Consider the following 15,057-nt stretch of genomic DNA (forward strand, 5'->3'; position numbering starts at 1 on the left):
TGAAGAGCTTTCAGCAACACCTCTGGCTGCCACTACCACCTCCTCGATTCCTGTAACAGCCACAGGCTGTGGTAACCAGAATGTATCTAGAGATTGCCAAATGCCCCCTGGAGGACAAAAAGAGACCTCTCCACTGAGAACTATTGCTCTTAATGTACAAAACCAAGAGGAAAACTGTCAGTCATGCCGATCTGGGTGAAGTCTAGAAGACAGACTTTTGTGACCTCCATAAATACTGCTTATGCAAGAACACAATCCTGTTTTAAAGACAAAGCATTTGTCAGGAAGATATGTTTTTTAAACATACTGATACTTCATTGCATTCGATTCTGTCAATGGGCTCCTAAATTACCTTATATCTCTATGATAACCTTTGGAAAACTAACAGGGTAGAAAAATGTATAAGAAAACAGAATCAAGGGGGGGGTGTAAATCAATAATTATTTTTAAAAGGCTTCTTTATACTAATGATAAACATTACCTTTAAAAAATTATCTAGTATAACATGTTTCTTTGAAAAATATGGGCCTCTGTAACAAGTCTTTCAGTGTTGTATGTAACTGGTAAAATTAACTTTACCAACGTTGGCTAATTATGAAAATGTATGATGAGTTAGGGTATCTGAAGAGAAATGTCGGCACTGCAAGTGGCAGTCCCAAAGTGCTTGGCCTTCCATCATCAGTCTGATATTCTTAGCCAAATGAGGCTTTACTATTACCATTAAGAGGGATGAAACTGATATTACATCAACGACTGGAGTTCCTGTTAAGAGTCCTTCAGAGAGTTGATGCGTGCACAAATCTTCAGGGCTGGGCCCAGCTTGATGTTCATTGCACTCATGAGATGGTCTTCTTTTAGCAAGAGCAGGGCCTGTCCATCAATCTCTTGTGCCCTGAACTCATCTGCAACATCCTGGCAGCCTGGAATTCCAGGAGAAGAAGGTTAGAGTTACACACAATTAGACGGAGCTCCTAACAGTGAAAATTGTTCTGTCCCTGGGTCTGAGAGTTTGCAACAGAAGCTAATAAACCATTGTCTTGGTAAGCCTGGGCTTCATCCTTGAAGAAGTCAAAACCAAGGAAAGTTTACTTGGAAATCTTGCTTTTAAAAACAGTGCAGAAATAATAACAACAGGTAAGAGCAATAAGTCAATACATTGCATTTCCCATGCAAAAAATGACTTCATTCTGAGGCTTTACACCTCATGGGCTCATCTTCTCAAAACATAACTTCACATACAGGCAGAGAGGAATAAAATGTTATGCCATAAATAATAATCTGGAAATATTTTCTCAAGTGTCAGATTAAACTTCCATGACCACCCAAACCTTCTTTGAATTCACATGACTCCAAGTGTGTCTAAAATATTTGTATTGCTCCCTCAGAAGAGAACAAACCCCCCAGTATTACATATTACAGGACTGCTGACACACACCATACTGTTCAACTCGTAATGTCAACTTCAAAGCTTAACATTACTCAACTCATTTCTACTCATTTTTCTGTTAGCCTGAAGGCTGGTCTTGAACTTACCTTATTTTCCTACATATATGCATGGATTACAGGAAAGTGCCTTAGCCCCCATCTGTTTTTTAGAACCCAGATCCCTGAGAATGGCAGGCGAGTGCTCTACCTCTGAACACGTCACCACACCCCTTAGCATGCTTCACCTTAACTTTTTGGTAAAAATAAAACAATGCAAAGCAAGCTGTCTCTGAAATCATGAGATCTTACCTGGCAATCTTCTACCAAGCAAGCAGTGCAAAAGCCTCAACCTAAAGTAGGCTCTTACTATCTAAACCCCACTATTCTATGGCCTATTCTATGGCCTACCAAAATACCCAATCATTCCTATCATAGGAAAGAGACCTCTAAGCTCAGTAATGAACTAAAAAGCCCAAAGAGAAGAGAATGCAAAAACATGAAAGCTTCCTTACAAACAGTGAAAATATAAAGTTAGCTAAAGAACAAGACCTAACATCTATACGGCCTTTTTGTATTCAAATCAGTATTCCAAGGGGAAATCACAGAAACAGATGATTAGAAAATAAAATGATTAATTTGCACCTTGGAATACAACACTTTGCTAGGATGATTCTCCTTTCCATTGTGAATGTCGTCATCGAGCTTGTAAGATGACAAGGTCTACCCACAGACCCAGGAGCACCCCCAAAGCACTACAGTGCAGCAGACATTTACGTAAGGATGGATGAAGAAATGACAGACTGGAAAAACGTCACCCACTGTGGAGAGCTGTCTGTGGAGTAACATGCTTCACGCATGTGTTCACGTGGCCATCATTTTCCTCATATATACTGGCTGTTATTTCTTCCTTTACTACATCTTATAGAGCAGCCAGCTTTTCATTTCTCTATTTTGGTAATTTCTCAGACTTTCAAAAATTTATATTTCAAAGTCCTGTATATGATTTGTATGGTTTTGCCCAAGTACCACACATATAGATGAAACGGGATTACTCACCATAGAAAAGCCCCTTTTTCTTTTCCCAGAGGTAGCTCTCAACAAAACTGACTAATCTTGCATCTAGTTGTGACTTCATCCTTCTTTTATGGAAAAACTAAGGTTCTTCTCTCCAGTCTTATTTATAAGAACCAGGGAAGGAAAGAGAGAGAGAGGATAGGCTTACTTAGATTCAGAAATGAGGAGTAAAAGAGAGGGGACCACAAAAGCTGCACTGGGAAGAGAAATAAAAAGCTCCTGAGAGGAAGTACTCAGCATGCTCTTCTTCCTCTTGACTGGGGTTCCTTTACAGATGTCAGTTTGTAGGTAGACAGTAAAGGCGCTAGCAAAATAATTTTAAAGTGTATTGGGAAACAGCATGATTAAATAATATGTGTTATCATTTTTAGATCCCAATTTTCTCAAGCCAACCACAAAAAGTATCATTAGCACAGAAATGAAAAAAATATAAAGTGACTTATAGAAAGGAGACAAGCACACATCTAGAAACTCACTGAGGAAAAACAAGATGGTTTTTTAAGTATTCAAGATACTCAGAGTAAAAGTTCTGTGAGAGCCCAACACCCTGAGGCCAAGCACTGAGTACATTACACACAAAGGAGGCAGCCAGGCAGCTTTGCTGCCTCGTAACCGAGTAAACAGCTCTAGGTAACACACTGGCCCTGCTTGTGTCCCACCTGAATTTTCCAGTGTCCACAATCAATTCTCCCACTTTGAAATCTAAATCAAAACATTCTATGCACAAACTGACCTCACTAAAGTTGCAGGAAAGACACCAAGTGCCACTCAATACTGCTGTATAAACATGTCCCCAAAGACATATACAGAAAGAGTTATACTTTAAAAAAAAAATTCCTACTTTACATTCCTACAGAGAAATCCAATCTATGGATTCACAGGTCAGCATAGAACAGTCTTTCCGAAAGGGCAGTTCACTAAAGGACAGTACAGAAGATAGCCTGCCCACAAGTTCATGCTACTTCTCACCCTAACAGCTCTGAGACTGAATCTCCGACCTGGGTGCTTTAACATAGACCCACTGAGTACTTAATAACATGATAACACAAAAATAACAGAAACCCAGGAGTAAAAATACAGGGGCCCTGACTACAAGTAAGCTCATCCTATCTGGAAAGAAAATGTAAGACATCACAAAATGTATACGCTTGTTCCCACTATGAGAAAGCTTGTAAAAATACTCAGGAAAAAGAAACAGCCTGAAGGAGCTCAGAAAGATATTTATAAATGCCAGAGAGGCAGAAAGAAAGCGAAACACATTTTCCTAGTGTAAGATTTACCCTAAGCTACTCTAAGATAAACTTTTGGAAAGGCAGTAACTGACTGCACAAATAGGATTATTTGGTTGGCTAAAGCAATTCATAAATACTCCCATTTCATCAGCAAGGAAGGGAGGGAGGATGGCCTAAATAGAACCAATCAAAGCTGTCTCTTCTTAATGATATGTAATGATCTTAAATGCAAATGAACTCAGTAAAACAAGAAGGTCTAGCCAGGTGGTGGTGGGGCAGGCCTTTCATCCCAGCACTCGGGAGGCAGAGACAGACAGATGGATCTCTGAGAGTTCGAGGCCAGCTTGGCCTATAGAGCGAGTTCTAGGACAGCCAGGGCTACACAGTGAAACCCTGTCTCAAAAACCCAAAAGAGGGGGAGGGGAAGCTGAAGCTAGTGGGTAAGTATCAGAGAGCAGGCAGACATAAGAAGTTACCCTCAGCATTAGAATGGATGTTACGTTTTTACAAAGGAATCAAGTTTGTCCTACTCTACAGTGCTAATTAGCTTTCAAAAATATATGCACAAAAAATATGGTCTTTCTTGTTTCAGTTTCTAAAAGAATCGGCTGAAGAGGAAAATGATTAGAAAATAGACAAGCAGAAGGGGAGAAGTGTCTGATTCACTCTCCTGCCCTCAGAGATCATCAGGACAGAGAAGAGAGCACCTTACTATTCACCGACTGGGCACCAGAGCAATGGCAGGACTAGTCAGTCCGTTTTTCACTCGTTTGGGGGCATGAAGGAGTGCACAGTCATTCTGAGGACAGGTAAGAGGGAGCAGGTCATATTTCTTTTTTTTTCAGGTCACATTTCAATAGCAAATACACACACAGTTTCTCTAGCCTTGAATGCCAAAGCTGTGGATGGACGTAATGTCACTTTCTTGTGAAGGCACAAGGAAAGCATCCAGGCTAAGGGAGTCACGTACCAGGCAAAGAATGGATGAAGGCCCAGACATCATCGACTGTCCATATAGAGGGCTCTGTCTGTGAAACTGGAAGCAAGTCACTGTTCTCAGGCATTTTCCTCATCCTCACATCACGCAGCTCGCGTTCTCTTTCCCGCTCACTCTGCCTGCGCAGACGAGTTGTCATGGCAGAAGGCACAGAATCCTCATGAGAAGCCAAGTCTTCTTCTGCAGATGGATAAGTAATTGGAAGCTGGAAAATGCAGTAAAGTAAAATACAGCATTGCACTTCCCTTGCATTTCTGAAAAGGACATTGTACATTGAAGCAAGCTTTCTACAGACCTGCCTAAGGATATGTTCTCTTGCTGTTCCTTCAGGGCCACTTGGACGACGGCCCCGATGCCCAAGACTTTGATTATCAGGCTTACGATTCCAACGACTAAGTGCAAATTTTTTAGAACAGCTAACATTGTACCTAAGGAATTCAAGAAAGAAAAATCAAGCAAAATATGGGACAACCAATTTAGAATCTAACTGTAATTTTAAAGTACAGTTGTGACATAGTAAGTACTAGACAATTATTAAGGACTATAATATCTTACAAAGTACAGCTATCTTATTGAATGGATTAATTTAACCTACAGGTCAAAAATGGACTCTGTATATTATAAAATACCTCTCAACATAATACTGGACACCTATAACAAGGTAATGGTATTTTCTCCTGATTATAGAAGAATAATGAAAAACCTGCAAAATGCAGAAGATAACTTGCAACATAGCAAGAAAATTCATGGTTCCAGAAGAGATACTTTGTAATAAATATTTCCAAAGCTTATTTAAACTATTTAACAAGTAATATATTTGGGGTTTTGCTTTGTCTTTTGCTTTTAATGTATATGCAGGTACTGGAGTACATATGTGTGCAGACATATCTACACATGTGGACACTAGGGTTTGGTTCTCAGCACACAATGAAGGCCCACAACTGCCTGAACCCCCAAGTCTAGGGGCTCCAATGCCCTCTTCTGGCTTCTCTATCAGGCACACACAAAGTGCACATATATTTTTAGAGGCAAAATACACACATATTAATTTTGTTACTGATAACTATTCTAGAATAATATATGTAATTTTGTTTACCTATGTTTTATGAAAATATCAGAGATGGAAGTAAGGAAAACTCTGAGAAATAATAGACTATTTGTTCTCTAAAGATGCAAATGTCCCTGAGAGTCACTGAAATAACTGAAGAAGTCCTGCTGTGTTCCTATGGGTTTATCTGTGGGCTCAGCAAAGTGACGTTCTGATATAACTAACATATCAGATGACAAAACTTACTACTGAAGAAAGGAAGGAACTAGTTTTGTGCCTGGCAATTAGTCCTTATATATTTAGCTCTCCAAGAATGACAGCTAAGCACTTCTCTGACCTGACTCTTCCTCTCTTCCTTGCTCTGTCAGCCAGGCTTCACTGTGCTACGGTCCCTGACTGAAAGAGGTTCATCTGAAGTAGTCCCTGTCTGGGAAAGGGAGTGGCAGACAGTGTTAAATATCCTGGTATACTTCTAAACATCCAAGAGGTTCAGAATACCCTGAAAGACAGACCATTTCACAATTTGTAAGTGGTTTTGACCAGCATTAGAAATTTGCTGTTCTTTCATGTGTTTCATGCAAAGTGAAATTCAAGTTAGAGTATAAATCCTACATAATCTTATAGACCTACTACTAATCATGAATAAACATTTGAGTAATGAACTGAAGCAATGAGTCCACTTTTGATAGAAATTTACTTTTATTATTCTCACTAAAGGTAGTTCTGTGACAAGTATACAAAATGGTATGGTCAAACAAGAAAATCACTGGCTTCTTAAGAGAATATAAATTTCAAAATAATTAACCTAAGCATACCCCCCAGGTCTTCCAAAAGAGATCTGGTATTCGTCTCTCCAGGCCCCGTATTAATCTTTATAGACTAGTGTTCTATCTGGTATGGTGGTACATGTTATGACCTGTATTAATCTTTACAGACCAGGGTTCTATCTGGGATGGTGGTACATGGCTATGATCCCAGCACTTGGGAAGCAGAAACAGGAGGGCCATAGAACGTTGGAGACCAGCCTGGTCTATACAGTCAATTCAGGTCAGCCAGGGCTATAATACAAGATCCTACATAAAAAATTAATTTCAAAATTAATTAGTAATTAATTAGTTATGATTTTTAAAACACAAAAATTAATATTCTATCATATACTTACATATGCTATAGGAGAGATTCTCCAAAGCATATCCTTGTACCAGATGACTGATGCTTCATGAGTATTCACTATGAAACTGCATTATTAGTACATAAAATTTACTTAGTAAATTCTAGTAACGAGACACAGAGTAAGTGGCTGCTGACCTAACCTTCCCTGTTGTTACCATAGCTAATTCCTACCAAAGCTCATCTATGACCACATCTTGACGTTTTTGCAAAAGTTACTGGTTCTCATAAACAAATCCAAGAACACCAACATACCTTTTGGCACATGACATAGTACAGAATCGTTTTGACCGTAAAAATTCATTAGGATATCCCATTTTTCCACAGAATTCACACTTAAGCAATTCACTATCCATTTCTTCTAACGTCTCTAAAAAAAGAAGGGAAAAGCCAAAAATCTGAGTGGTCAAAATTTCTTTCAGCCTCTAATTTTAGTTACACAACATTGTCAGATCAAGATTTCTTCACCTTCTTTGGATCCAGAGCTACTCTGGCTGGGCTCCTACTAATTCCTTGTTTCTACATAAGAATGATGGTTTTTTTCTATACAATAAATTCATCTATAAGCATAGGCTAGTTTTGCTAAGAATCCAGCATATCTAGAATGTACAAACAGCAATGTATGAGTTACAAACATTGAGAAATGAAATGAGGGCCATGTACTCATGGTCCACTAGAAAGAAACAATTTCAAAAGGCAGAATGTGACATATGAATTTGGTGCCCTATGCTATGAAGATTTACAGCAGAGAAACCCTTTAAATTCCTATGGAGAGGAGACTGGTTTCAAAATGGAGACACTTCTGTATGTTTGATCTTAGTAAGACATATAAAATATTATGTGCAGTGTATGACTAATTTTATAAAGATATATTGTCAATTTATAAAACAGTTCCTTTTAGTATTAAATAAAATTAATTCTGCTTTTAAAATCTCAAACAGTGTCATAATGTCCAACTACTGGTGCATTTTCTAGGGTGCTCCCTGCTAAGTAAGAATGCTAGTCCTAACCCCAACCCCAACCTTTTTAAAACCCTCTCCTTCACTACTACCTCTTCCTTCAGGCACCTCAAGCAAATAGCTCAATCTTCATGACCTTTCCCAAAGAGCTGAAGTAACTATTACATGGATGCCTGCTCCACTTCAGAGTTTCCACGTAAGGACTAAGAGTACTGGGGCTGAGAGATGGCTTCTCTTCCAGAGTTCCTGAGTTGAATTCCCAGCACCCACATAGTGGCTCACACTCATCTATAAGGGATCTGATGCCCTCTTGTGGTGTGCATGAAGACAGAGCACTCACACATATAAGTGGGAATACGTTTCACATTGTGATACTAATATGGGATCTTGAGGTGCACAAGAAAGGAAAGGTTAAAGTTTAAAAGTGTTTGCATTAACTGTACTGATTTTTTTGTCAGCCAGAAGGAACTCAAATGAGGAATCACCTCCAGCAGTTGGCCTATGGGCAAGTCTTTGGAGCTTTTTTTTTTAAATAAAAGATTGAGGTGGGCCAACAGTGGGCAGTGCCACTCCTGGATTTTGTACAAATCAGCAAACTGAGCAAGTCAGTAAGCAGTGTTCCTTCATGGTTTCTTTTTTTTTTTTTTTTTTTTTTGGTTTTTCGAGACAGGGTTTCTCTGTGGTTTTGGGGCCTGTCCTGGAACTCCCTCTGTAGATCAGGCTTGCCTCAAACTCACAAAGATCCGCCTGCCTCTGCCTCCCAAGTGCTGGGATTAAAGGCGCCACCACCGCCCAGCTCCTTCATGGTTTCTGATTCAGCTCTTGCCTCGGCTTCCTTTGATAATGGGCTGAAATAACCCTTCCCCTGCCAAGCTGGCTTTGGCCAAGGTTATCACAGTAGCAGAGAAGCAAATGGTATATACCATGAATTTAATAGTTTGCTTATCTTAAAAATGGGTGGTTTTTAAACTGAAATTATACACAAAAAAAAACAGCCACAAAGTAAATGATCACACCATTTTACTCTAAATTTTATTGCATGAATACTGCTTTATACAATAAAAAATGCCGAAATTATAAAATGGCCTTGGAAAGTTAAAACTATGAAAGTCTTAAAATGTTAGCTTGTAGAAAAAGACAAGATCTCCTGAGTAAATTGGGAGCTTGGGGACCTTGGGAGAGGGTTGAAGGGAAGGGGAGAGGCAGGGAGGAGAGCAGAGAAAAATAGAGCTCAATAAAAATCAATTAAAAAAAATGTTGGCTTGTTTGTTTTGGTTTGTTTTTTCAAGACAGGGGGATTTCTTTGGTAGCCCTGGCTGTCTTAGAACTAGATCTGTAGACCAGGCTGGACTGGAACTCACGGAGATCTGCCTGCCTCTGCCTCCCGAGTGCTGGGACTAAAGGAATGCACCACCACCACCCAGCACTGTGTAATAGTTCTCTACTCTGAAATATATTAGCCATCTTTAGATTTTTCTTCTCCTTCTGTAGCATCTTGTCCTGTCTCCCTTTAGTCCTTCCCTTCCTCTCTCCACTTAGACTGCAGGCAGGTGTCAGTCATATGCCAGACCTCTAATACATCCAACAGAGATGACCAGCACAATGCTAAACCCTTTTCAGTTTATTACAACTGCCACAAAAACTTGAATAAACCCAAGTCCTAGGTCTTCATCCATAAAATCCCCTCAAGCCTGAGGTCTTCACCCAGGGTCCTTCTGTTATTCACAGCGTGGTGAATTTTGATGTGCTCCTACATCCTCTGTACATCTGTTCACATCCTGATCAGAACTGTTTTTCCTGCCTGTTATCTTAGATCTAGGCTTGCTCCTTGTCTCGTTTAACACAAAACAGAGATCAAACTCATAAGAAATTCACCAAGCTGAAAATAACTTCAGCTAGTTCTGTCTTCTTGTTATCTAAATCTAACATTTGCTGCTCTGGAATGGAGATTCCCTAATCTCCAACAAAACAAACAGTTCCTTATGGGAAGGAGGGTATGCTTTCATGTCTTTCTGTACATACCTTTCATATGCCGGCACACTAGCAATGCTGTATGTTGCCCATTATATTTTATAAACTACAAATATCATGAAACATGTTCTAAAACTTCTCAGAAGTTCATGCTCCTTCTGTCTATTCAGCAGGGTTGACATGACAAACACATTTTAGCCCATAACTTTCATTTATATACTTCTTACAGATACAAACAAAAGAAGAAAAAAGAAAACCTAAACATTCATCTTCACTACTTTTCATCTAAAATATGAAATGTCCTCCCATATAATCAACTAATTAAAAACATGTATTTGAGAATTAAAATAAATAAAATTAAATTCTAATAATGAAAGTCATCATGGTGACCTTGTTTGGATCCTGATGTTAATCAGATGACTGTGAAAGAACATGCTTCAAATAACTAAGAAAATCTGAATATGGATCAGGTATTACACCAAAGAATTATTAATTTTGTTATTTAATTATGTAAGAAAATATCTGCTTTTTAGAGATACATACTATATCAGTGAAATAAAATGGCTACAACTTTTATAAAGAGGGAGGAAAGGATGGAGGAGAAGTAGGAAAGAAAGGCAGCAAAGGGAAGTGTGGGAGAGAAGCAAACAAAAAGATGCATGACATGAGACCGTTCATAGCAATGGACCTAGGGATAAGGAAAGAGCACACAGCTCTCTCTAACTGAATGCATGTTTAGAGCGCTTCATGGTTAGGAATCTTCTACACAGAAAAAAATCAAACTGAGCTCAAAATAACCAAACATTAGTAAAAGTCAAATGTTATACTATTACAGGCTTGGTGGCTCAAATAAGAAGTAAAAATGTTGACTACTTCACAACAGCTTATAAAACACTACCAATGGCAGGTGCCACCCTCTAAGAATCTGAAGGATAACGGTTTTACTTACCAACATGCCACTTTGGTAAATTTAACATTGTGTAAAAACACCCAAAAAGGGGCTGGGGTGATAGCTCAATAGGTAAGAGCACTGGCTGCTCTTCCAGAGGACCCAGGTTAAATTCCCAGCACCCACATGACAGCTCACAACCTTCTGTAACTCCAGTTCCAGGAGATTTGACGCTATCATATAGACATACATGGAGGCAAAACACCAATACACATGAAATAAAAATAAATAAAAAAACACAATAAAGTAACATAAATTAAATGAGTATTTGCAAAAGAATAAATTAATTTTAGAGATCCTAAGGATAATTACAAAGACAAAGATGTTAATGAGTTTACCATTATAAGCCCCTGACTAAACACTTCAGACTGAATATCATCAACTAAGGGCCATGATCAAATGATAAGAACAATCTCTTATGAAGACTCCTACACAATACAGCTAGGTAGTTTTGTTTCATTGGTTATTTCTTTAAGCACATATTCAGAATCCCATTTTAAAAAAAGTACAAGCTTTGCTAACTATAAATAGGTGACCTAAAAGGCACAGAACATCAGTTTTGTGTTTACCTCAACCATTTTTATCAGTTTGATTTCTAAGGGATATCTGGTATTAGAGTATAGTCAGTTGAAAAGGAACTGGGAGATTAACAGTATTTTTTTTCTTAGAACAAATGTTATCATCTATTAGCTGAAGAGAACACTCTGAATGTAACTGTAATACCCAGTTTATAACACCCATCAGAAGAATAAATCTAAAACCACATACCTAAATGCTCTATATTTTGAAGCAAATTCAGTAAAACACTCATTTGTTACTTATTAGGTCTGCTTTTTAAAAGCAAGAATTGATTGTTCTGATTCGGAAACTTTTAAATTGCTTTTCCCTCACTAGAAATCTACTGTACAAATCACCACCAATATTTCTGCTTTCCTAGTTACTGAGTTATCAGAGTGGTTAGCGCACCCATTATTCTGGTTAATAGAGTGTTCACATACTCACTGTATGTAAGCAAAACTAAATTCTTTCCAAGTGAAAGCCTATGCAGAATAAAAAGTTTATCCTATTTCAAGCAATAAAAGTCATAGTTAAAGAAAAAGTTTGATGGGAACCACAGACCTTCAGCAATCATGTCTTCCATCTCGGTGTCAGATGAATTATCTGCATGCTTTGTGTTATTCTGTAGTTCTGGCTGAACACACACAGAATTCACCACCTGATTATCCAAAAGAGGCCTCTTTTTCACAGGTTGGTCTATCAGCAAAGATGAGCGACTCACCTTTAAATGGAAAAGAGAATGAAAAGAAATAATCTCTAAAAATTAATCAGAAATAAATGAGTCTAATTTTTAAAATGACCCCTTTGAAAGAATGGTAGTTGTGATATTTACTTAATCATCAAATCCAATAATTAAGGGCAAATCATTAAGTAGAAGGTTCTATACATATGCACTACTGCTAGCCAGCAGCAGAATACACACTGCAGTCATATACAATGCACTGCTACATTAGGCAAGTAGAGTTTTAAAAAAGTCTTAAAATTTAGTGATTCCTTACATTTGTAATATTAAAAACAGGAGCAATCAAATTATCCTGCACAATAGGAAAGCAGTGAAAGGGAGGCAGTTGCTGCTTGGATTGATTTATTTTGCAGTTCTGGGAACTGAATCCAAGGTCTTGCACTAACTATACCCTCATCTGTTTCTTTAGAATGTTTTGTTGTTGCTGTTGTTTATGCACATTGGTGTTTTGCCATGGGTGTTGGGTCCCTTGGAACTGAAGTTACAAACAGTTGTAAACTGCCATGTGGGTGCTTGAAATTGAACATGGGTCCTCTGAAACAGCAGTCAGGGCTCTTAACCCCTGAGCCATCTCTCTAGCCCCTCTTCAGAATTCTTTGAAGATAGCCTCTCACCATGTAGCTCCTCTTGTCTCAGCCTCTGTCCAGTGCTGGAATTACAGTCCTATGCAATGCCCATGTCCAGCTTCACTTTTCATGGTACTATTCAGTTCAACAACCATCTCTTTTTCCCAAAGCTTGAACACACGAGACTAGCTCTTTCTAATACAAGGCTGTATGCATCTGCAAACATTTTATGATTTGGTGGTGAAGACTGGGGAACAGTCATGGGTGTGGTGTGTTCATACTTGCACAGGGAATGCCTTTTCCCCAGTTCACACTGCCCAGAATGTCTGTGTGTTATTTACTTTGAGAGGGAATCTTGCTCAGACTGGCCTTGAACTTGAACTCTAACATCAACAGCCTAAGTAACTGAGGTTACAGACCTGTGCCACCAGACCCAACTTATCATCGTTAGCTCGTGCATGTGGGGGTGGGGGTGGGGAGGGTAAGGATTTACCACAGCACATATGTGGACAGAAGAGAACAAATTTATGGGGTTAAGTATGCTCTTTCTACCTCTTTGTGGGTCAGATTGCCAAGTTAGCATGGAAATGGCTTTTACCTGCTGCGCTATCTTGCTGGTAGCTTTTAAAAATACAGAAACACCAAACACACTGGACCAGAAAACAAATTCTCTTTGGCACATAATAATAACTAAATACACAGAAAAGAGAAAGTATTAGAAGCTGCAAAAGAAAAGACCAAGTAACATATAAAGGTAGACCTATCAGAAAAACAGCTGGCTTCTAAATGGACACTCTTAGAGCCAGAAGGGCATGGACAGATGTTCTACTCACTCTAAGAGACTATGGATGGCCAGCCCAGACTACTATATCAACTAAAACTTTCAATTTCCATAGATGGAAAAAGTAAGACATTCTATGATAAAACCAAATTTAATCCTTATCAAGGAAATACAAATTGGAAAGGACGAAGTCAAAGCATCTTTATTTTCAGATGATATGATAGCATATATAAGTGACCCTAAAAATTCCACCAGGGAACTCCCTACAGCTGATAAACACTTTCAGCAAAGTAGTTGGATATATAATTAACTCATAAAAATCAGTAACCCTCCTAAATAAAACTGACAAATGGACTGAGAAAGAAACCCAGGAAACAACACTTTTTACAATAGCCACAAATAAAACAAAGTATCTTGGGGTAACTCTAACCAAGCAAGTAAAAGACTTGTATGATAAAAACTTCAAGTCAAATTTCAATAAAAGAAAAAATGGGGTACAGATCTTAACAGAATTCTCAAAAGAGGAAATCTAAATGGCTGAGAAGCATTTAAAGAAATGCTCAACATCCTTAGTCATCAGGGAAATGTAAATCAAAACTACTTACAGATTTCAGCTTACACCTATCAGAATGGCTAAGATCAATAAAACAAATGACAACTCATGCTGACAAGGATGTGGAGTAAGGTAAGCATTCATTCATTGTACAATCACTATGGTAATCATGTGGCAACTCCTCAGGAACATGTGAGCTGCTTTTCTCATGATCCAGCTACACCACTCTTGAGCATATAGCCAAAGGATGCCACATCCTACCACAGAGACACTTGCTCAACCATGGCCACTGCTACTTTATTCATAATAGTCAGGAACTGAAAACAACCTAGATGTCCCTCAAAAGATGAATGTATAAATAAAATGTGCATTTATTTATTTACACAATGGTATATCACTTAGCCGTTTTTTAAAAAAAAAGACATCATGTAAACAAATTAAACTGGAAAAATATTATCCTGAGTGAGGTAACCCTGACCCAGAAAAACAAATATGGTATGTATTCAATTTTATGTGGGTATTAGCTGTTAAGTCAATGATAAGCAAGCTACAATCCATAGAACCCAGAGGTTAGGTGAGTAAGGAACTGGGGGAGGGGGAATAAGAAATAAAATAAGTAATTATGGATGGATGGAGCAGGAGACTGGAATGGGAAAATCAAGTGGGGAGGTGGAGGGAGAGGGGTACAATGAAGGAAACATGAGGAGAGACCACTAAAGTTTGAGGGATAGTGGTGTAGGAGATCCTTCTGTTTATGTGTTGCTCTCATAAAGAGACCGCCTTAATAGGGCAGAACTTAGGTTGGGGGGGGGGCAGAACTGAATGCTGGGAGGAAGCAGGGCAAAGTCAGAGAAGCTATGGATCCTCTGCCTCAAACAGACGTCAGTTAGAATCTTGCCGGTAAGCCTCAGCCACGTGGCGATACACAGATTAATAGAAAAGAGTTAAATTAAGATGTAAGAATTAGCCAATAACAAACTAGAGCTAATGGGCCAAGCAGTGTTTTAAGTAAAACAATTTCCATGTGGTTAA

General features: G+C 38.6%; 1 protein-coding gene across 6 annotated transcripts in view; it reads right to left on the minus strand.

Annotated features, from left to right (window-relative positions):
• Positions 1-293: 293 nt before the first annotated feature.
• The window catches only part of Phc3 (polyhomeotic homolog 3), a 61,025-nt gene continuing 46,261 nt past the window's right edge, over positions 294-15,057 (minus strand). For 4 of the 6 annotated variants that reach the window (XM_005371675.3, XM_013355376.2, XM_005371674.3 and 1 more), the window contains 5 exons: positions 11,945-12,104; positions 7,202-7,316; positions 5,024-5,156; positions 4,702-4,933; positions 294-920 (listed from right to left, as the gene is read on the minus strand). In XM_005371675.3, coding sequence (XP_005371732.1) covers positions 766-920; positions 4,702-4,933; positions 5,024-5,156; positions 7,202-7,316; positions 11,945-12,104 — 795 coding nt within the window. In that variant the 3' untranslated portion in view covers positions 294-765. Of the gene's footprint in view, positions 921-2,342; positions 2,599-4,701; positions 4,934-5,023; positions 5,157-7,201; positions 7,317-11,944; positions 12,105-15,057 lie in introns of those variants that run through there. The other 2 variants (XR_001229533.2, XM_013355377.2) reach the window with 2 other exon arrangements.

The sequence above is a fragment of the Microtus ochrogaster genome, unplaced genomic scaffold, assembly GCF_000317375.1.
Source record: "Microtus ochrogaster isolate Prairie Vole_2 unplaced genomic scaffold, MicOch1.0 UNK120, whole genome shotgun sequence".
NCBI lineage: Eukaryota > Metazoa > Chordata > Mammalia > Rodentia > Cricetidae > Microtus > Microtus ochrogaster.